The sequence below is a fragment of the Misgurnus anguillicaudatus genome, chromosome 13, assembly GCF_027580225.2.
Source record: "Misgurnus anguillicaudatus chromosome 13, ASM2758022v2, whole genome shotgun sequence".
Lineage (NCBI taxonomy): Eukaryota > Metazoa > Chordata > Actinopteri > Cypriniformes > Cobitidae > Misgurnus > Misgurnus anguillicaudatus.
The window spans coordinates 31,280,230-31,305,758 of NC_073349.2; the positions used below are offsets into that span (position 1 = coordinate 31,280,230).

Consider the following 25,529-nt stretch of genomic DNA (forward strand, 5'->3'; position numbering starts at 1 on the left):
CAAAAATTACTTTCTTACTTTTACAAAGTACAAATATCTAAAAATTCTTACATCTAGATGCATTTTCTTGATGATAAGTCTAGTTTTTAGACAAAAAAAAAAAACATTTAAGTAAATTTGTGCATAAAAAGCAAAAGTAAGTAAGAAACGTTTTTAGAAATTGCAAACTTTTTCTTACCCCATTGGTAGATTTTTTTGGCTTGTTTTAAGGACACAATTCACTTAAATTATATTTTTTCTCTTAAAACTTTATTTATTTTCTTAGGTAATTTTGCTCATCCAGAAAATTAATCTAGATTTATGATTTTTTATATATTTGTACAGAAAACAAGACAAAAAAAAAATACAAAATAAGAAAATCATTTTTGCAGTGTTAATTGCATAAGAGCAAACTTTATGTGATGTTTAGTCACTAGTTGTTGAAATACAGTTTGATGACAAAGTTAAAGTAGTTACATAATTTTTATTGGACTATAAAATGTAAATTTCCAGCAGATAATTTAAATGTGCCATAGAATAAAAAACTGTATTTATAGGCATAGATGAATAATAAGAGTTCTGTACATGGTAATGACATATCATGAGCCTCAAACATGATTGTTTCCTTCTTCTTATGTAAACCTCGTGAATGCAAAAGACCGCTAGAAAACAAACCAATCTCAACATAACACCAACTGTGACGTTACAGCCCAGATGAACACCCCAACATTAAATTAATTACAATGTTGTTACAATCCTAAAAACAAAGTTGTTACTGCTGAGTTAGCACTATATGCTAGTTAATGCTATATGCTAGTTAATGCTATAGTTAATGCTATATGCTAGTTAATGCTATATGCTAGTTAATGCTATATGCTAGCATTTAGGCTGAAGATCTACTATTGATGTTACAGTTACGTTTTGCGGGTCCACACTAAAAAAAAAAACTAACCACTCAGAAACGTCCATTAACAATCTCCAAACAATTGATTATTCCTCAAAATCTGTCTCTTCATCTGATACAGACTCAAACATAAGATCTGTTTGCACACACACAGAGCTACTGAAGGAGAAACAGCCAATCAGAGCAGAGCTCAACATTACTATTCATGACCCATTTTATTCTAAAGACAAATCCTAGGGTTTTTAATGGACATGTAAAACTGACTCTGGATCATTTTTGCACTTAATAAAGCACAATAACTATTTAACAGATTATTACAATGCCTTTTTTGGCACCTTTAATATTTTATAAAGTATAACACCAGTCATTTGTGACTTCACTTTCTTTTCTTCATACACTGAAAAAAAAATATTTTCAAAAAAGAAAAATCTTAGTATTTTTGTCTTGTTTTTTAAGTAAAAATATCTAAAAATTCTTAAATTAAGATGCTTTTTCTTGATGAGCAAAATGACCCAAGAAAATAAGTCTAGATTTTAGACCAAAGATATCACATTTAAGTGGTTTTGTGCATAAAACAAGCAAAAAAATCTGCCAATGGGTTAAGCAAAAAATCTTGAACATTTTTCTTCAACACTAAATTCAAGAAAAATTCAAGAAAAATTACCTTATTGGCAGATTTTTGATATTTTTGGTTAAAAAAACTAGACTTATTTTCTTGGGTCGTTTTGCTCAAGAAAAAGCATCTTAATTTAATAATTTTTTTTTATACAGTGTTTCTATTCAAACACACATTTTGCCGGTTTGTTTGACATGGCATTAAACACATCTATGAGTTGTGTCTTTGTACCTCCTCAATAATCGAGACCGGAAGGTTCTGGAACTTAATACACTGAAAGTTTCATTAAGTCACAAAGCGCCGTCTTTATATCCACTCATCTGATGCAGAGATGATCCACACTGAAGTCCAGGAGTCGAGAAGCGGACGTCTGGACTTCAGCCAGGGTCACCCAACAGATCCATCCAAAATCATGGAGCTATAATAGAGAGAGAGAGAGAGAGAGAGAGAGAGAGAGAGAGAGAGAGAGAGAGAGAGATGCACACAAAGAACAATAGAGTCTCTATTCATCCTCTGGCAGGTCTTCTCATCCATCATTCACTTTTCTCTCTTCTCCTCAGGGTTTACCAGGACTGCCGGGTGTAGCTGGAGCGGCAGGTTACCCTGGCAGGCAGGTGCAGTGACCAATATCCACTAAAAACAACGAAAAATACAACAACTAGAATTTCATCTGTGGCATTTCTTGACTGGGAAAACTGATCCTAAAATCGGAAGAATGTTTAAGAGCAATAGTATGAATATACAAAGTTTATATTGTATATTTACTGATATTTTTTAAGAATTTGGTGAAATAGTATGCAACCAAGTCTTAAAATAAATGTGCACACTGTTTATAGTACACATACTACATTCCTAGTACGAGTAGTATGGTAATAATCTATTCTGAACATGTCCAGTGTAACCCGAGTACTGTTAGTTTTGTCTACTTCAGTAAAATATTTACTTCAGCTTTTACGCTGCACCAGATATCTTATTACTTATATGAAGTTTTCACACTTTGACCACGTACAACATTTAAATGAAATGTCAGTTGTGTTTTTGAATCAAATCTGATAGCTTGCATCTTACACATTAAATCCTTCATTCTTATAAAAGTAATTGCCACAAACATTAAAGTTCTTAGAAAAAGGCTTCATTTCCTTAATGCAATGAGAAGAACTCGTTCTCTGAGATTTTGTTTATGTGTCTGATGTTTGTAATCACATTGCTTTTCTTACGCAGGGTTTGGCCGGACCTGAGGGAAACCCAGGACCCAAAGGTGTCAATGTATGTATACAGTGTTATCTCTTGGTTTTCTGTTGAAACTGCGTGACAGTGTAGGGTTAATATCCTGAGAAGATTGAGTCTAAACTGATCTGAGATCTGTGCTATTCACTGAGAATTGTTACTGCGACATATGACTTGAATTGCTTTGAAAAGAGAGACAAATTAAGTCTAGTTACATGTAGGAAGTCATCAAATACATCACTGTTGTATGAGTGTGTTGACACACTGTGAATGTGAATCATGGCTTTTTAAAAGGGATTTCATCAAACAATGATGCAGGATAGAAAGTGATATTGAGGATGCAGCATGTACAGTATAAAGTAAATCTGTGTTCACAAGATGACTGCCCTACTGAAAAATCCAGCTAAGACCAGCATAAGCTGGTGAGCTGGTTTTAGCTGGTCTCCAGCTTGGTGTAGGAAGCTGGTTTTTCTGGTTTAGCAAGCTGGTCTAGCTGTGTTTTGGTCACATTTTAAGCTGGTCTAGCTGGACTTAGCTGGTCAGGCTGGAATACCAGCTGGCCCACCAGCATTTGTCAGGCTGGGAGGACCAGCGTAAACCACCTTAAACCAGCTACCAGCTTATGCTGGTTTAAGCTGGATTTTTCAGTAGGGTGTTCATTCACATTTTAGGAATTTAACCCTGTTCTCACTTAATTTAGGTTTACTTGTTTTAAATTTATACTTCACTCATTCCCTCCCAGCCTTTTTTTTAAGTTGCCTGCCAGCATTTTTATAAAGCAATTTTGTTAGAGATTAGATTCAGAACGATTATCAAAACAAACATGGAGTTTATAAAAAATATCAAATTAGTTTTTCTTGTATTTTTTTATAAATTGGGTAAGAGCGCCATCTTGTGGATAATAGCGGACAGATTACAGATTACCGTAAAAACTTGTCAGGAAAGCGTCAGTGTCAGAGAGTGGTCGCCATGAAAATAAAATGAAAAACTGTCATTTGTTTTGGAATATTGTGGTATTTTTTACAGATAACTTATCTGTGAGCTTCATTACTTTTCAAAAAATCATGTGCCCTCATAATCTTCAATCAAAAAACCCAAATCTCCTCCCCTCTCATCTCTCTTTACTTCTGGTCATATGGTATGGCAGGTGTGTGGGGTCCGGGAGAAGATCGCTGCGATTAGCAAAAAGCAACATGACCCAACTTCAAATGATCCAATCAGATCTCGCTGGACAAATTCAGATCCAGTCCGATGAAAGCCGGTTTCAATACGTCACCATGTGCATGGCGACTTTAAGTGACGAGATAACTCATCAATGGCAGGGAAAGAGTTAAAGTCCTTGTAAAGTCCAATATTAAATGACTTCTAAATAAATAAAAAAAGTTCAAAATCTTGGAAAAACAGTCAGGATTCTCTGCTCTCAACACTGGGGGCGTGTCCGCTCTCACTGCTGCTGAAACCACGCCCACTTGCGGGAAAGCTACCGCCTCTTTTAACTTTCAAATACTGCTGCAACCTGAATGGATGCTCGCGATTATAGTTAGGGGCGGGGCCATGCTTGATGGTTCCAGTGCGTCATCAAGCCACCGTTTTAGCCCCGCCCAAATAATCCTAAACACGTAAATGTGGAAAAACTGTAAAACACTGTAACTCCACAATTCAGTACTACATAGTTCACAGTCTTTGTAACGTGTTTCAGCAATACATTTCTAACTTTACATGGTCTTTAACATTTTATATACTATATACAGGCATGTATGTTGGAAAGCTAAAAAAAAGCTCGTAGAAATAGATGAAAAAAGCTCATAGTATGAATAAGTAAACTCAGAGAAGACATGTTGCTTTCTGCTTCAGCTTCACAAGTGCTTTCAACATCTGGATTAATGCCAGTGTATAGGAATGTACAAATACAGCAGAGAGAGAGAGAGCGAGAGAAAAGAGAGAGAGATTTCTTTCATCTTTGACTGATAGTACATTTGATCTCACTTAACAAGACAGAAGAATGTGATGTTTGAAGCTCCGCCCCCTACGACAAACAAAATCACTCACTCACTCTCTGTCTCTCTCATCATCAGTGAATGTATGAGCAAATATTTATGTATTTTTTTATAATTATTGACTTAAAATGCATTCATTGAATGATCAGGTTGAGTTAGTGACATTAGATGAATTAACTTGTGTCTGTGTTTTATGTGTCAGGGCTTCATCGGACCTCCAGGAGTTGCAGGACCACCAGGATTGGAGGGAGAGAGAGTAAGTCTCACATGCAAATCCTAAAAATTGAAAGCTATTTGACAGTTTATGCATATGTCAGGCAATCATCTTTTGCTTTTTTGGATGTGTAGTCGAAATGTTGAGACTGATGGACGGAGACTTGCTGTACCTGCAGAGTCCAAATTGAATGACTCAAACATGAGTTGAACGTCTTAAATATAGACTTAAAAATGTAGAAGATAAGATAGTTTAGATTGATAGCGCCCCCCGGTGCAGAATAATGCATGCATGTCAGATGGGATGCATTGTTTAGTGACTTTTGATCTTCTTCATGCGTTCCAGGGAATTCCAGGTCCTGCGGGAATCAAGGGTCCTAAAGGAAGACAGGTGAGATCTCATTTTCTCAGCATTCATCAAGAGTCTTTATGCAAATGAGTGATGCGTATGTAAGACTGCCAAATCGTGAAGTTACTTGTGGGTAGAAAGAAAGATTTTCTCATCTGGCGACCAGCTGCATTATTCAGGAGAATTACTGAGGAATGATATGTTATGCAACTATAAGACATAAAGACTGAAGTGTTTTTAAAATGCATTGGAGGTTTAATGTTCCTGTGTGATGTACGTGAAAGAGAAAGTGTCACTAAAGCTAATCGAAACACACCTTTAATACTGTAAGTGAATATACAGTAAGATGTTTATCAGTCCGGAGGATTTCAGGAGAGTTGAGAAGAAAGGTTTGCGATAAACCATGGAAAAACCTCAAACTTGTTAAAATCATGACAGAGGTCTTCTGTGTTCTCCGGGCTCTATGCCTGTTTTCTACAGGCGCGAGTGATTCATCAGATACATGTTGAGTGGATGAAAGCTCATTGGAAAATATTCAAAGGCCGGCGGCGTCTGAACGACACAACATGCAGATTGAATCTAAGCGCTGCATCAGCACATTAATGCATTTAAAAAAAGCCTCATTGGCTCAGCACACTTTATTTTTGTGCACAACATCAAAAAAATGTAATTGTCTAATTGTTAATTTGTGAAAAACACACTTATAGCTTCAGACTATTAGAAGTCACCCATCAGATGGCACTGAATGTCTGCAGTACAGTCAGGTTAAGACTCAAAGGAGCCGCACCGATCGCTGCGTGTCTGAAACATTGCATCATGGAACGGTGTTGCCCCGGGGCGCGAGCATTTAAAACACTTCAGTAGATGAATGAGTGATGTGGAAAGATGCTGTAAAGTCATTTGTATTTTAACAGGGTGTTGTGGGCGAGGCGGGTGAAAGAGGACCACCTGGACCGGACGGAAATGAGGTACAGGGTCTCCACCATCGTTAGTTTATCACCTGATGGTTATCCAAAGTAAATGCTGAAGACTTAAAAAGTCATTTTTGCATTTCTGTTTTTAGGGTCCTGTTGGAGGAACTGGCAGCAGAGGTTTTCCTGGTCTCCGAGTGAGTCCTGCACACATACATGTCTACATATAACTTACAGTAAGATTCTCAACATCAGTGCACAAATAAAAGAGAGAGAGAGAGAGAGAGAAAGAAAGAAAGAAAGTATATATGATCCGTCAGTTTCCAGGTCTTCTGAATGTGTGATGTGGTTGGCAGGGCATCGTCTGATGTTTTCTCCAAGGGGCAACCTTCCAGTCTCTTTCGTAAATCCAACATGGAAGTGACTTAAACTGCAATTCATCGACTGGTCACTAGAGGCTCCAAAAGGCAGGCAATCCCATAGACCCCAATGTTAAAATGCGAAAAAACTTCACAGCAGAAATAAACGTGTTTACAGCCTCGCGCAAAGAGTCTTTTTGGTCTATATAGCTAATTTTGCCCTTCATGAGAACTGTGAGGGGGGTAAATTTTTTTTATTACCCATCCGTTTAAAGGAACAGTATGTAGGATTGTGGCCAAAACTGGTATTGCAATCACAAAGCTGGTGGCCAATACACAAAATGACCACAAAACATCAGTTGAGGGCTGCAACTCCACTTTTTAAATGACAATATCCTGGCCAGACCACTGTTATCAGTGATATAAGTATTTGAAATGAAAATGATTTTTTTAATGTCTAGTGACATATCAGGGCCATTTTATGATTAATTGATATAAATTTCTTACATACTGTTCCTTTAAGCCAGTGGTTTTCAAACTGGGGGCCGCGAGATGGTGCCAGGGGGGCCCCAGTTTTATGACATTTTATGAAATACATTAATTTATCACGAATTCTGCTAATTAAACCTAAAAAAATAAGGCTACTAACCAAAAGCACTACTTTTTTGTATAATTTAATGTTTTTTTTTATTAAAATATTGAGTTTTAGAACAGTTTTTTGTCACAAATTTTCTTTGGGGGGGCCGCAAAGGAATGCACCGTACACAAGGGGTCCGCACCCTGAAAAAGTTTGGGAACCACTGCTTTAAGCCTTAAAGTTCTGCATAATTAAGGGGGCGTGGTCACTTGAGTGACAGGTGAATTGCCGCTGCTCTCACTACCGTTGAGCTAGGTGGGTGTGTTTTTAGCAACCAGGCCCCTCGGGTCTACCCATGTTCCACCTCTTTGCCCATTTTCAGTTATCCGTGAGTGACACGCTGCCAAGATGGTGACGGCAGGATTTGTCAAATTTGAGCTTCACAAACCTACGTCCATATTTTTTACGTCTATGGTTTTCTTCTCTGATGGATGTTTTGGTGAAAGGTGTGCTGTGTGGTTTCATGTTTATTCAGACTGCTCTGACCGCAATGGCAGAATGGCAGACAGAGATGTCAGAAGCTTTTCACTGCTGTAGATATGACAGACGATGATTTAAAGATTGATGTTACAGCCAGTAGTGATGTCTGTTGTGACACAGGTTCTGTTAATGCTTTTTCCTGATGTGTTCCTGGATCTGTTGCCAGTGGACAGGTCATCAGTGTTTGCCTGTCTGTGACTGTGATCTGACAGTTAGAGGTGTAGAAATAAGTTTAGAGAGATCGCTACTGTTTATTGTGTTTGAGGATGTGTGTGAGATTCATTCTGCCTTTAGTAAATTTCACATCAGGTCCTGAAGTTGGTTCTGTGTGCATTAATATCATCACATCTAGATTCTGTCACATTCCCAGTCTGTCATCAATTTTCCCTGTTCATTCCCTTCTGCACTTCATTTCCCATCATCCTCCACTCTTCCTCACCTGATCGTCATTATCAATCCCTCACCTGTCAGCTATTCCCTTATTGACTCTTATTCATTACATATACTCTCACCTAAAGGATTATTAGGAACACCTGTCAAATTCTCATTAATGTAATGGTGTGAGGGATGTTTTCTTGGCACACTTTAGTGCCAATCGGGCATCATTTAAATGCCACGGCCTACCTGAGCATTGTTTCTGACCATGTCCATCCCTTTATGACCACCATGTACTCATCCTCTCTGATGGCTACTTCCAGCAGGATAATGCACCATGTCACAAAGCTCGAATCATTTCAAATTGGTTTCTTGAACGTGACAATGAGTTCACTGTACTAAAATGGCCCCCACAGTCACCAGATATCAACCCAATAGGGCATCTTTGGGATGTGGTGGAACGGGAGCTTCCCTTTGGTACAGATACGTAATCGCAACAACGCGCGTGCATCTATGAAACCGTCTATAGTAGGCGAAAAGCAGTAGGCTAGGTGAGTACTATGTCCGAAATTCATAGCATTCCAAAAACAGTTTGTGAAAAGTAACCGGATGATCTATTACTAGTGTTTATTCGATGGACCCGGGAGAGACCTGATGAAGAAGAAGAAGGAGATGTTTTATTTAAAAACGTCTAAAAGCATTTGCAAATACATTAAACAGCGTTCCTTTGTGGTTAAATTGTTAAGGACTAATGACATATATAATGTGATGTCTCAACATGGCGGATGTAGTATGTTCGAATTCATTCATACTATTCATACTACATAGTACCTACTGTTTTAACAGTCAATGAGTAGATACTTCATCTAATCCAGTACCTACTGTCACGAGTATGCGATTTCGGACGCATCCATAGTCTTGGTCAGTTTTCATTAAAGTTACCTTATTTATTAGAAATGTCATTGCATTGTAAAAACTCATTTATGTTGCATTAATAATACCTTGTTTATGTGTTGTATCAAGTATTTTTACTTTAAAGTTGTAGGTTTATATTCATGCGTCATCTCTCATTCGTCCTACACAACACTACCAAAACAGCTTCTCTTTTACAAGACTTTGGGTCATTCCCAGATAAATCTCCATCTTCTCAAGTCCTGGATGAGCAGATGGATGTAATAAATGTTATCCATCTCTTTCTTCTGTGACCATCTGTAGACAGAGTGAAAGTGGTTTTATGGAGTGTGTTTGATTTGTTCATGTTCATGTGGATGCATCTGGTCTTCTTCACAATCCTCCTCTACAGTCCTTTAAACACAACAGCTGTTTCAACCACTAACAGCATTTACCAGGGTAATACCATGTTTTATGCTTAAATACAGATTAAACCACCTTATACGATGATGTACCTCAGATGGTGATGTTCAGATGTTATTTCGGGTGGGTTTTATTTTTACATCTGTTAGCTCAAGCATTAACTCACATTAGTGTGTGTGTGTGTGTGTTTGTGGAGTGCACAGCTAAAAATATAATACTGAATGATGCTTATGTCAGGCCAATGTTGTCATAAAGCTATAGAAACTATGCTGAAGGTACCACAGATTTATTTTCATTTAGCAGACACTTTAATCCTTTACAAATGAGAGAGCGTTTAACATGTTGTGTTGAGTACACAAAGCTGTGTTTACAAGTAGGAATAGTTTTCACAAAGAGAAAGATCTGAGATGTGTGTGTATATCCGGAGGCTGTAAGACATTAATGGAGTTTATTAGAAATGCTCTGCGCTGATGGATTTTGTTAGATGCTGATGGTGAACCTGAAGAATGAGAAACAGCCCAACAAACAAACACAACATACTGTAGATAGACTGACTTCAGTACTTGTGCTCCATCATTCTGTAGTGTTGAACTGAAAACAGTTGTGTAGTTACTTTGTATAGTACATTTAAACAGTAAAGTCTTAGACCACCACAGGCTTGGCTGTTTTAGCAAGGTTTTAATGAACATTCATATACACTCACCTAAAGAATTATTAGGAACACCATACTAATACTGTGACCCCCATTGATTCAACAAGGTGCTGAAAGCATTCTTTAGAAATGTTGGCCCATATTGATAGGATAGTATCTTGCAGTTGATGGAGATTTGTGGGATGCACATCCAGGGCACGAAGCTCCCGTTCCACCACATCCCAAAGATGCTCTATTGGGTTGAGATCTGGTGACTGTGGGGGCCATTTTAGTACAGTGAACTCATTGTCATGTTCAAGAAAGCAATTTGAAATGATTCGAGCTTTGTGACATGGTGCATTATCCTGCTGGAAGTAGCCATCAGAGGATGTGATAAAGGGATGGACATGGTCAGAAACAATGCTCAGGTAGGCTGTGGCATTTAAACGATGCTCAATTGGCACTAAGGGGCCTAAAGTGTGCCAAGAAAACATCCCCCACACTATTACACCACCACCACCAGCCTGCACAGTGCTAACAAGGCATGATCGATCCATGTTCTCATTCTGTTTATGCCAAATTTTGACTCTACAATCTGAATGTCTCAACAGAAATCGAGACTCATCAGACCAGAAAATTTTTTTTCAGTCTTCAACTTTCCAATTTTGTTGAGTTCGTGCAAATTGTAGCCTCTTTTTCCTATTTAAAGTGGAGATGAGTGGTACCCGGTGGGGTCTTCTGCTGTTGTAGCCCATCCGCCTCAAGGTTGTGCGTGTTGTGGCTTCACAAATGCTTTGCTGCATACCTCGGTTGTAACGAGTGGTTAACATCAACAAGGCATTTTCACCCACAGGACTGCCGCATACTGGATGTTTTTCCCTTTTCACACCATTCTTTGTAAACCCTAGAAATGTTTGTGCGTGAAAATCCCAGTAACTGAGCAGATTGTGAAATACTTAGGCCGGCCCGTCTGGCACCAACAACCATGCCACGCTCAAAATAGGTTAAAACGCCTTTTTTTCCCATTCTGACATTCAGTTTGGAGTTCAGGAGATGGTCTTGAACAGAACCACACCCCTAAATGCATTGAAGCAACTGCCATTTGATTGGTTGATAAGATAATTGCAATAATATGAAACTGAACAGGTGTTCCTAATAATCCTTTAGGTGAGTGTATATGCATGCATAGCCCTTTTCACATAGAGACTATGATAAATACACTAAAAATGTGTCCAGGATTGTTTGATTTTTGGTTCATTCACACTGCCAATGATTTTCCAGAATCTGTGGGTGCATTCACACATACATACTTTAAGAAGATCCCGTAAAAAGACATGTGATGTATTCAAGGTCCTGCACTTGTTAGGTTTTTTCCACAGCGTCCGAAGTTTGTTAATTATCCGTGATTTTCTCTCGAGAAACCACGCGCATTTAGTTTATGATAAGATGATGAGGAGGAGCATGTGATGCTTTGTTCTGTCATGCTGGTGAATGATCTCAGCTTCAGCGCTGATAGTGATGAGCTCCCTGATCTCTGCTTCAGTCCAGTTTGCAGACATTTCTCATCATAAAAGTTGATCTGCGTAAACATAACTTCTTGTTGTTATGACACACGCGTCCTCACTTCGGCACGCCCCTTGTGGCATTGTTTCTGCATCTTGTTCACACAGAACGCTTTCCATGAATGTTACGGCAATGTTAGGGAGCGATCCCAGATTGTTTAAAGACGCGTTTGTGTTCACACAGAAACCTCTCTGATAATTTTACAGAAATGTTCTGGGATCAAAGTGCTGTGTGAATGGGGTACATGACTGTCATGTGTACAGGACGGTGACCCCATCTCACTGACATTAACTTCAATGAACCGGATTAGACTGTCATGATTCATTTTACAGACTTCGCATGTGAATGAGTTCTTAAGGATTTTAAGTTTCCTGTCACTTTCTGTTGTTTGTAGAAAGGCAGAAATTCATGGTGACTAACGTCATGTTGTGGCAGACGGGTGGATTGGGAACATCCCCATAAAACTGTAATTTCATGTCCATCACACGACAAAATCTGTAAAGAATTATAGAGTAAATGATGTAGTTGTAGAGTTGTGTGTTCTGATGTGGTACTTTTTTGTTGTGTTTTTGATCTTCAGCAGAACTCAGTTGCCACATCTATGAAACACTCATGAGTCAAAGTTACTTACGATGTTGTGTTACAATTTACATTTTACTGTATGAATGTTTGACCAATGATGCTCTTTGATCTCAAGTCACGTGATGCTGATGTTTGTAACTGTGATGCTCTCACAGGGTGATGTTGGACCTGAGGGACCTCGTGGATTTCCAGGAATTGGGGGACCTCAGGTAACGGCAGCTCGCATTACGACTCAATCTGTGTTGTTTTAATCTCATTGGCCGGATACTGAAGACTCTCCTGCTGTACTTGTTCTCTGATTGGCAGGGCTTGAGTGGAGGGGCGGGGCCACCTGGAATGAAAGGTGATAAGGTGATTTAAATATTTCTATTATTGTAGTGAACATGATGTAAACACGGGGTCATTAATGTGTATTTGCATATACAAATACAGTACATTGATATAGTTCATTTAGCATTTAAATGGTTGATATACAACATAATCATGTTGTAATTTTGTGGGTTAATCGCTCCCTCATGTTGTATTTTCACATGCGTCTTTCTTTCTTCCTCTCCTCTGATAACTGTGTAAACAAATCTACCGCGGTACAGATGACATGACAAGTTCTGGTTGACCAGCGAGCTCTGTGTTTTGTATGCTGTCTTTATTCTTTAATCTCTGTGTTACTAAACGATTTAGGGGGAACCTGGATTAAGGGGTGAACCAGGAGAAATGGGTTACCATGGCGACAAGGTGAGTTTCAGGAAAACCCATATAGTGTATATATAATATAAACTGTGTGTTTTTGTGGTATTTTATGGCAGACAGAATAGAGATTTGAGATTTGTTTGTGTTGCTGTAGGGCACAGCTGGGAATCCCGGACCACCAGGACCTCGAGGAAAACCAGGTCCACCTGTAAGACCACACGTGTTGATCATGAACTTTACACTTGACTGTGATTGATTCTCTGTTATATTCACATTGCTCAAGTTTATTTGTCATATGCAAGATGTCAGTGACAGATGCTTGCAGTATAAAAGAAAGAATGAAGAGTAAAGCAGTCATTTAAGATAGGAGTTATATTAGCGATGCACAGAAACACAGAAAATTTCGGTGCCAATTTTTGTTTACTTAAAATGACATCTGCTGACACCGATAGATACTGATAATTTAGTTTTGCTTTTTTACTCTTTGTTTTTAAATTATTATGTCATAAAATGCTGTTTTTAAACAATCAATGTCGGATAGCGAGAAAATTTGCTTTTATCTGCCGATACCGATTACGGGCCGATATATCGGTGCATTCCTGGTATATATAAATATATTTGCATATGTGTTTAAAATGCAGATGCTCATTGTTCTTGCCATAATTTGTGCATGAAAGTATTTGTAAGTATTTGTATTTCAGGTGCAAAATGTGCAAGTAAAAACTGTAAAAAGTGAAAAATTGTGCATTGACAGTACAGTGCTTGCACAAACAGTGCCAATATACAGTACAGTGCTAATAAAAAGTCAGAAGTCTATATAAATAATATTTGTCTACTATATAATATTACACATCATGTTTGTTGCTGGTCTTTTAAGATTTTTTGGTGTATTATATTTACTGTATTTGGTTTTAGTCAATCCTGTGACGTCCTGACCTCTTGATGGAGGTTTTTAATGGTTATATTTGGCATTGGTGAGTAAGGACAAATGCCACAGCTCTTTGATACTTTAGCCGGATTGCAATTATTTTGGATCGAATGCATGTCAGGAAAACCTGAATTTGGTGTTTCACAGGGTGAAAATAAACTTGAATAAAATTAGCCGCACACTGCTTCAATCGGCTGACTAACTCTAAACAAGATAGTATTGTCCAGAAACCTGGCGTTGGAAATCTGAGAGGACTGGGATAAACTTGGCTTGAATATGGGTTGCTGTGAGTATATTTATATAATTTTCTTACTGATGTTCTCTTTCTGAAAGGGGAAAACGGGTGAACGGGGATCACAGGGACCTCCAGGGCCACCGGGACCCGAGGTAAGAAAGTCAGGTGCTTTTTATAACTAAATCTTTCATTCTTTTGTTTTGAAAATATCACACACGTCCACGCTCATCTACTCGAGAATATCCAGTGAAATACACTTAAAGGGCACCTATCATGCAAATTCCACTTTTAAAAGATGTCTGGACATAAATGTGTGTTGGCAGCAGGGCTTTGAACCAGATTTTTTCCCCAATTGGTTTGTTCCAAACAGAAACAGTATTTTAACATTTCTGGCTTTCAGTTCAACCCTAAAATTGACATTCCTGAACCGGTTAGAACAAAATAATAAAGTTCCCAAATCGGTTAATAACATTCCATGTCAGCTGTGGGACATACAAATAGGCTGATCATTAGGACATTAAACTTAAATTATTATTCTACATAATTTTCCTTAAGTCTCTATCTTGTCATCAAACCATAAAAAAGGCTACATTATGTAAGCGGCATAACTGTAATTCTGACATGCCTACATTTGTTGAGTGCACTTAAACGTGCACACACACAGACGGAGGTCGAATTTCAAACAACGTTTTGGGAAGAAGACGCAGCATAAACACTCGCTCTACATAAAGTGAAAATTACGTCGTTTTTCAGTGCTTTATTCATCAAATGTATTTAATAGACTAAAGTATGAGACACAGTAGCGCAACTCTCTTTCAAGTTTAAACATCAAGAGTTCTGATCTTTGAAGGGCGGAGTTGGACCGGACACATTCAACCGCATGTGCGTACAGAAAATTGCTCACTTTAGTGTCTTTTAGCGGTTAAATTGTTTAAAATCACTTAAGTGTTAATATTTGCAAGCCTTTGGAACACGTGCAAATGATCAACTTTCACCCTATTTAAATTTGCGTATTAATCCGCACATCGCATGCGAGCCGAACCGTGGGTCATGATCTGTACGGATCACGGATCAACTGCAATCCGTTACACCAGTGTTTCCCAAACTCTTTCATTGTGCGGCCCCCCTTGTGTATGGTGCATTCCTTCGCGACAAAAACTGTTCTAAACTCAACAATTTACTAAAACACACATTAAATTATACAAAAAAGTTGTGCTTTTGGTTAGTAGCCTTATTTTTTTATGTTTAATTACACAGAATTCATGATAAATTAATGTATTTTACAATATTACAATATTTACCTCTTATGATTGAGCATTAGAGACTTGGGCTTGAGTAGACTACTTGCTGCAATTATCATTTCTCAGATGAGTCAACGACGAGCGGAAGTGAACTTCACCGAGTTATATTGCACAGAAATCTTGTCAAAGAATGAAAAAAATAACGGTATTAACCGGTTACCATTATTTTAAATAAACGGTTCTGTTCCGGAACATATATTTTTTAAGTTTCTGGTTTCGTTTCTGTTCCTTGCAAAACATCAAACGTTTCTGGTTTTTGTTTTCGTTCCATGAACCAGTTCAAAGCCTTGGTTGGCAGTGAGTGAACACAACCACCCTACAATGAAAAAAATCCACACATTACTTTTTTAATCATCATTAATACAAAGCAGTCTCTTTAGACATGCCGTTTTGATTCTCTTGTTAATGTGACATCATATTGATAAAGCCCCACCCACGGCCACTGATTGACTAGTTAATTTGACCTAAAATCTATAGTGCTAATGCAGCTACAGATACTACTGTCTCAGACTGTATTCACATGAATCAGATTTAATTTTAGCTGAGAGTGCTCACTGTCTGTTTGTAAGGGAGGGAGGAGCTGTAACTCGTTTGCATTTAAAGGTACAGACATGAAAACAGTGCTTTTTTGCTCCCACTCAAATAGGGTCATTTTGTACTTGGTCATGGAATTTTTGGAATATCATGGAATTTTAAAAGGTCTGTTCCAAACATTGAAAATCAGGGAATTTTATATATATTTTGGAAGTCATGGAATATTAGGGATTTTGTTTGTCTCTTTAAATTTTTGTGTGCATTTATCAAAATGTAACCCGTTTGATAAGTTGTGACGTAAGGAATGCCATTTCCGGGTCCAAGCCTTCACTGATTTCAAGTAAGACTACAATCTAAACAGACATTTATTTCAAACATAGGTCATGAAATTTCAGCTTTTTAGTTAGTGAAAGTCAGGGAATTTGACATTTGGCTTAATTCAGAACCAAACCTGCTTCCTTCTTCACAGCTGTCACTCAAACTGAGCAGAATTTCCTCCAGTTTAAAGTTTATATGTCAGTCAGACGATCTCTTCATGTAAATGTAAGAGCTTCATTATGGCCCGCATGACATTTAGTGAAATGTCTGAGACTAAAGATTGATAGAGTCGGTTTGGTTGTTTGTGGTTGCACACTTCAGAGGATGTATAAAGGTTAACTTCTGTAGGGTTTGATCTGAGATCATAGTCTAATTGACTTTGAAAGGATTTGATCCATGTGGCCTTCAGATGCTGTAACTTAAAACCTACTTTCCATTGAAGCGTTCTCATTTTACTACAACAAAGCATTAATCACATGCGTCCTGTTTATTGTGTTAAATAAATAGCTATACAGTGTTAATTCTGTCTTTTTTCCACTTTGCATTCACGTTCTCAAGGTCTATGTTAGTTTTGACTTTGGTAGATGGGATTTGTCTTGGGTTACAAATGTAGCTGTGGGTTTGGTTTTCAGTTTAGATTGAAAAGCATCTGTGTGGCAAATGGATGAAAGCAGCCCGTCTGACGCGGATTGTTTATATCGGCCCTCTAGTGGTACTTCTGTATTATTACATGCTGTCATACTGCTCAATACACATTACTGCTCCTATTGGGTGTGTTATTGTCAGAGATTTCTCTTTTTAAACCTGCTCAGAAATACAACAAACTATGTAAAAAGACATTTTTATATTGATTTGAACTGTTTGCTTTTGTTCCTCTAAACCCAGCAGATGTGATGGGAGATGTATACCATTGTAAATCTGAATGGCTAAATGTATTTATTAATATTTTTAAATATCTGTTGTTAAGTGGCCCTTTAATAGTGTAGTTTGTTAAATATAAATAACTGTTGATGAAGAATGCGCTAAAATTTTGTCACGTACGCAACCTCCACCTGTTCCTCATCGAGCCTTATTTATATTGAGTGGGCGTGGCCTGATGACAGGTGGGAGTGGCTAAACTCATATTCATTTATCCCCTAATGCGGTGAGTGTAATGTCAACATCACAATGCAGTTTTATGTATTTCTCTCATTTTTCTCATGTTTGTTAGGGTTTTCCAGGAGACATCGGAGCACCAGGGCCAAACGGGCCCCTGGGACCAAAGGTACAAAGCATTATTTTAAATCTCTAAAGCTTTTGAGCTTTTAGTGCATCGCTTATGTATTTGTATTTGTACTTTTGTAGGGTATTCAAGGAGACAGAGGTCCCCAGGGACCACCAGGGCCAAAAGGAACAGAGGTAAAGCGCTTATCTCATTTATGATTCGACAGATGTAATTTGGGTAAAATTTGATAAAGCTACATTATAACACCACTTCACCTCAGGAGCGTGCAGTGTGTGATGTTATATGTGTTTGTACTATGATATAAAATATAAAACACAACCAGCCTTCGTTTTACAAAGTTTCAATTAAAGCTGTCATGATTATGAAATTTGGCTGACGGTTAATCGTCTAATGAATTGTGGCGATTATGACGATTAATTGCCTGTTTTAGGACTTTGATAGTTATGACGATTAATTGTCTGTTTTATTGCTTTGACATTAAATTCTCATACATTTTTCTTCTTTGTTCAGGAAATAATTTTCACACATTGTTGTGATAATTTAAATGAAAAAAAAAAGACGTTGCGAAGCTCCAAAATCCCATCCATCCATCATCAAAGTGTTTCAAATGACTCCAGTGCGTTATTAAATATTTATAATGAAACCCGTATACGACTACTAGAAGACATGTGAAAGCCAATGAAATTCAATGTTATTGATGTGCTGCCATATTCAAACTTGCCAAACTTGCCACTCGCAGTAATAAATATGGTTGTTGTTTTTTCTCACAAACATATTGTTTTACTAACACACTGGAATCATTTGAATTATTTTAATCTCTATGTGAGAATAACATGTTTAACAAGTTAAATATATTCAGCTGGAGATAGAACGTCTAATACATCTAGAATATCACGAGGGTGAATAAATGATGAGAGATTTAGTTTCGTGCATTATTGGCATGACAAAAACTATACATGTGTTTTGCCAAAGCATTTGCAGCTGGGCTGTGTCCAATCTATTGCAAATACTTCATGCTTACAAAAAAAGGTTGTGCAAAATGAAATAAAGATAAAAATAAAGAAGCAACGTTGATTTGTGGTGTATTGATTTGGTCTTGGTAAAAGTTGGTTATATTTATCACACACAGATGTTCCATCATCACGTTGTTTCTCGTGTAGCTCGAGCTCTCTTGTTGTGTGATGAAAGAATGTCATCGTGATGTTTACTAAAACTGTTCCTTATGTGTTTCTCCAGGGAGATGAAGGCCCTCCAGGCCCACCTGGAAATCCTGGTCCCACTGTAAGTGTCTTTTTATTTCTGGCTTTCATTTCAATTTAACTTCATGTGTTCTTTGCAGTATAGTGTGTTAAGTGTATGTCTCTCTTCACTGCAGGGCAGACACGGTCGGAAAGGTTTGATTGGAGAACCCGGACTTGAAGGTCTGAAGGTAATCATACATCTCTTCTATCAGCTTTGTGCCAAACACCGAACAAGAAGAAAAGAGCAAATAATGTTGAACTGAATGCACACTTATTGTTTATCATGCTGTAGTGTTTACTGATGTTTTCAAGGCTTTTCAGTTAAACCCAACAGTTTCTTTTCTTTGTTTCAGGGAGAAGTCGGTGATCTCGGAATTGTTGGGAAAATTGGCCCACCTGTGAGTATAAGTTTGTCTCTCTCCCGTCTGTCTGTCTCTCTGTCTCTCTCTCTCTGCCTGTCTGTCTGGATGTCTGTCTATCTGTTGGTCCATCTGTCTGTCTCTCTCTCTCTATCTATCTGTCTGTCTATCTGTCTGTCTGTCTGTCTGTCTATCTGTTGGTCCATCTGTCTCTCTCTCTGCCTGTCTGTCTGTTTGTCTGTCTATCTGTTGGTCCATCTGTCTCTCTCTCTCTCTATCTGTCTGTCTGTCTGTCTGTCTCTGTCTATCTCCCTGTCTCTGTCAGTCCCTCTCTGTCTTTTTGTCTGACTGTCTGTCTATCTGTTGGTCCATCTGTCTCTCTCTCTCTATCTATCTGTCTATCTGTCTGTCTGTCTGTCTATCTGTTGGTCCATCTGTCTCTCTATCTATCTGTCTATCTGTCTGTCTGTCTGTCTGTCTGTCTATCTGTTGGTCCATCTGTCTCTCTCTCTATCTATCTGTCTATCTGTCTGTCTGTCTGTCTGTCTATCTGTTGGTCCATCTGTCTCTCTCTCTATCTATCTGTCTGTCTGTCTGTCTATCTGTTGGTCCATCTGTCTCTCTCTCTATCTGTCTGTCTGTCTGTCTGTCTGTTTGTCTGTCTGTCTGTCTCTGTCTATCTCCCTGTCTCTGTCAGTCCCTCTCTGTCTTTTTGTCTGTCTACCTGTCTGTCTATCTGTCTGTCTGTGTGTGTCCCTGTCTGTCAGTCTTCTTGTCTATATGTCTGCCGGTTTCCTTGTCTGTCTCCTTGTCTGTCTATCTGTTTCTCTCTTGGTCTCCCTGTCTGTCTCTCTCTTCTTGTCTTTCTGTCTGTCTTTCTGTCTGTGTCTCTGTCTCCTTGTCTGACTGTCAGTCTCTTGTCAGTCTGTCTCTCTTCTTGTCTGTTTGTCTATCTGTCTCCTTGTCTGGCGCTTTGTCTGACTGTCTGTCTCCTTTTCTTACTGTCATTCTCCTTGCCTGTCTGTCTGTCTGTCTGTCTGTCTGTCTGTCTGTCTGTCTGTCTGTCTGTCTCTCCTAGTTTGTCTGTCTGTCTCCATGTCTGTCTGTCTGTCTCGCTTTTGGTCTCCCTGACTGTTAGTCTCCTTGTCTGACTGTCAGTCTTCTTGTTTGTCTGTCTGTCTGTCTGTCTGTCTCTTCTTGTCTGTCTGTCTGTCTGTCTGTCTGTCTCCTTCTCTCACTGTCATTCTCCTTGTCTCTCTGTCTGTCTCTCCTAGTTTGTCTGTCTGTCTGTCTGTCTGTCTGTCTGTCTGTCTCCTTGTCTGTCTGTCCCAGTTTGTTTGTCTGCCTTCTTGTCTATCTGTCTGTTTGTCTGTCTCCTTGTCTGTCTGTCTCTCTGTCTGTCTGTCTCCTTGTCTGTCTGTTTCTCTCCCTGTCTGTCTATCTCTTTGTCTCCTTCTCTGACTGTATGTCTTTATGTCTCTCTGTCTGTCTCACTGTCGGTCTCTGTCTGTCTGTCTGTCTCCTTGTTTGACTGTCAGTCTTCTTGTATATCTGTCTGTTGCTATGTCTGTCTTCTTGTGTGTCTGTCTGTCTGTCTGTCTGTCTGTCTGTCTATTTGTCTGTCTCTCTATCTGTCAGTCTCCTTGTTTCTCTGTCTGTCTGTTTCTCTCTCTGTATGTTGAATGTCAGTGTTTTTCTGCAGTAGTAAAAGGTTTTTGTATCCAGTACAGACAGTTTATGGTTCTTGGCACATCAGTTTGTCAGACTCTACAGTTGTAAAGTTTCAGAGAGATGCCGTGTGTTGGTTTTCATGTGAACTGATTGTTTGTTGTGATGAAATAATGCTGTGTGAGAAACTGAGCATTTGAAAGAGCTTTCATGAGAATCTCCCTCGCTCCCATGAAGTGATCTTCAAATGTTCCTCTCTGTCGAGTGATGATGTTTCAGAGAGATGCTGAGATTGCGTTTATCTTGCATTTCCCACTTGATCTTCAGATGGGAGTTTATGAGCTAAGTGAGGAGGATTTATCTTTCCTGCCACTAAAATCCTCTGATGATTTAGACGTGACAGAGAGACACAAAGTGATGTCAGATTAGTGTTGTAGTTTGTGTGTTACAGTATCTATAGTTTAACATGTGTGAAGGACTAGAGATCAGCTCTGTGCGGGGGTCCGACTGCCCCTCGTCTGTTCAACACAAGCTCTTTAATGAATGCCATGACATCACTTTCCAAATGAACACGATGAGAGCAGATGAAAGGAAAATGGTTGAGCTGTAATCTTTTCTCAGGCTCTTTAGGTCAGCATGTTGGTTTATGGGCTCTTCAAAGCGTCGCACATAGACGCTTTTCTGCAGAGCTACACAATAAAATTCTCTTTAAAATGAGGTGAGCTTGTTAAACCTGATTGGGTTTAAATTAAAAGGTTTATTTTAAAGGTGTATAAGCTTCTGTTGTTGCCATAATGCGGCAGAAAGATGAGTTAGTGAAGGTTAATGAGAGATAAATCTGAGCTTCTGTTCTAACCAAAGATGTTTTGGATGATGTTTGATGTTCCTGAGCGATCTGGAAGGTCTATCTGAGTGTTTTCCTTCAGTAAGAGCTGCTGTATATCTGTTCTCACAGAGATGTGATGATGTGATATTACGTTTGTTACAGCAGTTTCTTCTGGCCGTTGCTCCGCTCTTCCAGGAAAATGTGGAAAATCTCCTTAATCCCAGCATGCACTGGGAAATGCTTTAAAACTTGGCCTCTTTCCAGTAAAACATGTGTGATGTCTGGAGTGCTTACAGAAACCTTTTTTTCTTTTGCTTGGTTCTTCAGAAGGCTGAACTTGAACTATCATCACTGTTGTTTCACTCGCTCTTCTCAGATGTTTCTCCAAAACAATACTTGGAGAAAATAAGACATGCACAAATATAGGATCTCTGACGTTTGATTGATGATCTTGATGTCCTCCTGAAAATCTGAGGACAGTGTGAGACATTGACTGCGTTTACATGTACACCAATAATGCGATTATTTCTATTGGTCTATTTGGTGTATTGACAGTCATGTTGACAGAGTTCAGAGAAAACTTCCTAAGGTCAAATTTAATGTTGCCATAAAAACAGAAGTAGCGATTGTCTATTTTTCCCTGGGGTTACATTTATCATCTCTGGAAATTAAAAAAATTTGTCCATTGAGAACTGATTGGATTGTTTGAAGTTGAGTCATGTTGCTATTTGCTAATCGCTGCAATCTTTTCCTGGGCACCTCCCACCTGTCGTACCATATAACCAGAAGTAAAGAGAGATCGTTTTGAGGATTTAAAAAAAATAATGAAGCTCAGAAAAAAACAGACTATTTCCAAAACAAATTACAGTTTTTTATTTCAATTTCATTGTGACTTTAAAACGAATTTGCACTTAAGGTGCATGACAAAAACACACGCACTTCAGTGCGCTAAAGATGCAATTAAAGTGTTTACATGGTTTACCCCACCTGTTTTAATATGATTATACATGCTGTGATTATGAGTTTAATGTAAACGTGTTCAATGTTGAGAAAGAAGTATTCACATGTGAGATTGCGTAACAGCAAACATTTAGGGATCTTAAAGGCGGGGTGCATGATCTCTGAAAGCCAATGTTGATATTTGAAATCACCTACTGTAAACAAACACGCCCCTACCCCAATAAAATCTGGACCTTCTTTTCATAGACCCGCCCCACACATACGCAACCCAGGCAACGATGTTGGTTAGTATACACGCCCCTTATTGCTGATTGGCTACAAGTGTGCTTTGGTACTCAGACCGACTTAGTTTTCCAAAGTGTTTTTTTTTAATCATGCACCCCACCTTTAAATAGCAAATTCTCTTTAATATTGTTTTGTTTTAAAAACAGTTCATTATTAGATACGTTTGTATTTCCAGTAATATTCTGGTTATATTCACAGTCTAATAAATACATTGAAATTCCATTTAAAGCTGTTTTGTAAGAATGCAAAATTGTGAAAAGCTCTATATAATTACATTTGAATTGAATTGAAATATCAGGGCTTTGAGCAAACAGCTTGTCATGGATAAATACTATCTTACTCTTATAATTAACCAAATTACCTTTATGAAGCCAAAGTTAAATAGTGTTATTCATATTTTTGACCCTGGACTAAAAAAACAGTTATTTAAATCATCGAAATGATGGATAAATAAGCTTCCCATTGATGTATGGTTTGTTAGGATAGGACAATATTTGAAAAAAATCAAAATATTGAGAAAATCGCCTTTAAAGTTGTCCAGATGAAGTCCTTAACAACTGCATCCACACACAAAAAGAAATTTTTGATTTATAAAGTTTACAAAATATCTTGATCTTTACTAAATATCCTAATTATTTTTGGCATAAAAATCTATTTTTTTACTCATACAATGCTATTGCTACAAATATACCCGTGCAACATATAACTTGTTTTGTGGTCTAGGGTCACATTTGTAAATTTCACCTGAGATGCTACCATTCAATTCATTGGCAACATTAAAAAAATCATTACAGAAATAAACTTATATTTAATATTTCAAGTTTTTTATAAATGAATATGTTGACATTGGATAAGTTTGTGGTGTCCAGGTTGATGTCAGAGAAGACTTGTGGTCATGTATTTATTATTATATGACAAATCGGCTGTCAGTGGACGTCTACAGTAAATCAAGGCTTTGAAGATTTCCTGAGGGCTTTAGATTGAAGGTTTATACTGAGAAACATTCAGAAACCTTCCTGTCCCATACCTGACCCATTACATACAGACAAAACCATACAGTCAGTCTACACATGTACATGTTTGAAGCACCACAAACTCTTTATAATCAGAAGAGATTTGTTGACAGGGTTGTTTCTCTGAATGTTCTGTAGATTCTGATTTGAGAACAGTTTAACTTGTGTTTAATCTCTGTATTGTTCAGGGTCCGGTGGGGTTGACCGGGACGACAGGAGTGACCGGACAACCTGGAGAAAAGGTATAAAGAAAGAAGAAGTCTGAGATTTAGTATAATAGACAATACAGCAAGAGAATCATATAGAGACTTTAGTTTTTCTACAACCGCTGATGTGGCACACAGGATTATGGGATATGCACCGAAGCACACATACAGTACTTGATGTTATTTCAGGTGAAGGAATGTTAGACAGATTCAGATTGTTTGGGTTTCACATTCAAAGTCAGTTGGAAGTACGTCTCATTCATCTGATGTCCACTTATTAAGGCCTGTTTACAAATGACTGTATGTGTTTTAGGGAGAGCGAGGTCCTCCTGGTGCTTTAGGTCCTCCAGGAGAGAAAGGATCAATGGTAATGACTTACAACACTTTAAATAAACTTGTGTTGCTTAAATGAGCAGGTTGTGTTAACGCTGTGTTTTCTCTCTTTCGCTATGTCAGGGATATCCAGGTCTTCCCGGAGGTCCGGGGGATTTTGGCCCACAAGGCCCACCGGTAAGTTTACCCATAATCCTTTGTTCTCATCTGAATAATCCTTCAAATTCAATCATTCTTCACTTAATCATTTGATTTGATTTTTGTCTGTCTGTTTTTTTAAGGGTCCTCAAGGGCCGAGAGGAACAGCAGGTGTTTCTGGACCAAAAGGACGAAGGGTAAGACATGAAGTGAATAAAGATACATTTCTGTTTCTTTGTTCTTTAAATGACGTCACTTTTGATCCTTTAAACCAGTCATAATGTTGGTCTGGTCTGGAGAAATTTGGAAGAAGTGGAAACCTTGGAATTGGGTTCACAATTTGACTTCACATTTAACATCTGAGAAAATCATTCATGGATAAAGTTGTTAACTGCTGTAATAAACCTCTTCACAGTGACAGCAATGAGCATTAACGTTTAAACCGAAGCAGTCGAGTGAAGAAAGTCGGAAGTGTGTTAACTACTATTCGGACGGGATTCGTTTTCCGAACATTGTTTGAGTTTCAACGTGTCCCCCACAACGTCTGTGATTTTATGTATCGATTCAGACAGGACAATAATTCACAGGTTATCCTGTTATTAGTCCACTGGAAAAAGTAATTTTCTTAGTATTTTTTTGTCTTGTTTTCAGTAAATTAAATTAAATTTAGATGTATTTTCTTGATGAGCAAAATGACCTAGGAAAATAAGTCTAGTTTTTAGACATAAAATATTTTAAGCGAATTTGTGCTTAAAACAAGCAAAAAATCTGCCAATGGAATAAAAATGTTTTTTTAATTAAAGGTGCAGTGTGTAATTTTTAGAAGGATCTCTTCACAGAAATGCAAAATAATAAACAAAACTATATTATCAGGGGTGTATAAAGACCTTTCATATTGAACCGTTATGTGTTTATTGCCTTAGAATGAGACCTTTTTATCTACATACACAGAGGGTCCCCTTACATGGAAGTTGCCGTTTTGTGCTGCCATGTTTCTAAAGAAGCCCTTAACTTACAAACTTTTTTACTAAGTTGTCTCCAGCGATGACATGTTTGTCCGGTGGCGGCTGCCGTAGCTTCTCTATGTGTTTCAAAAGCAAGAGGTAAGCAGTGGACTGAATCGTATGTTGCAATT

At 38.2% G+C, this 25,529-nt stretch overlaps 1 protein-coding gene across 1 annotated transcript in view; it reads left to right on the forward strand.

The window, feature by feature from the left end:
- The window catches only part of LOC129430540 (uncharacterized), an 89,377-nt gene that overhangs the window by 35,569 nt on the left and 28,279 nt on the right, over positions 1-25,529 (forward strand). Inside the window, exons 9-28 of the mRNA XM_073875600.1 lie at positions 2,060-2,113; positions 2,721-2,765; positions 4,926-4,979; positions 5,283-5,327; positions 6,200-6,253; positions 6,349-6,393; positions 12,293-12,346; positions 12,444-12,488; positions 12,816-12,869; positions 12,979-13,032; positions 14,086-14,139; positions 17,351-17,404; positions 17,485-17,538; positions 18,602-18,646; positions 18,741-18,794; positions 18,960-19,004; positions 23,906-23,959; positions 24,237-24,290; positions 24,380-24,433; positions 24,538-24,591. Of these exons, the coding sequence (XP_073731701.1) occupies positions 2,060-2,113; positions 2,721-2,765; positions 4,926-4,979; positions 5,283-5,327; positions 6,200-6,253; positions 6,349-6,393; positions 12,293-12,346; positions 12,444-12,488; positions 12,816-12,869; positions 12,979-13,032; positions 14,086-14,139; positions 17,351-17,404; positions 17,485-17,538; positions 18,602-18,646; positions 18,741-18,794; positions 18,960-19,004; positions 23,906-23,959; positions 24,237-24,290; positions 24,380-24,433; positions 24,538-24,591 (1,026 nt within the window). The remainder of the gene's footprint in view (positions 1-2,059; positions 2,114-2,720; positions 2,766-4,925; positions 4,980-5,282; positions 5,328-6,199; positions 6,254-6,348; positions 6,394-12,292; positions 12,347-12,443; positions 12,489-12,815; positions 12,870-12,978; positions 13,033-14,085; positions 14,140-17,350; positions 17,405-17,484; positions 17,539-18,601; positions 18,647-18,740; positions 18,795-18,959; positions 19,005-23,905; positions 23,960-24,236; positions 24,291-24,379; positions 24,434-24,537; positions 24,592-25,529) is intronic.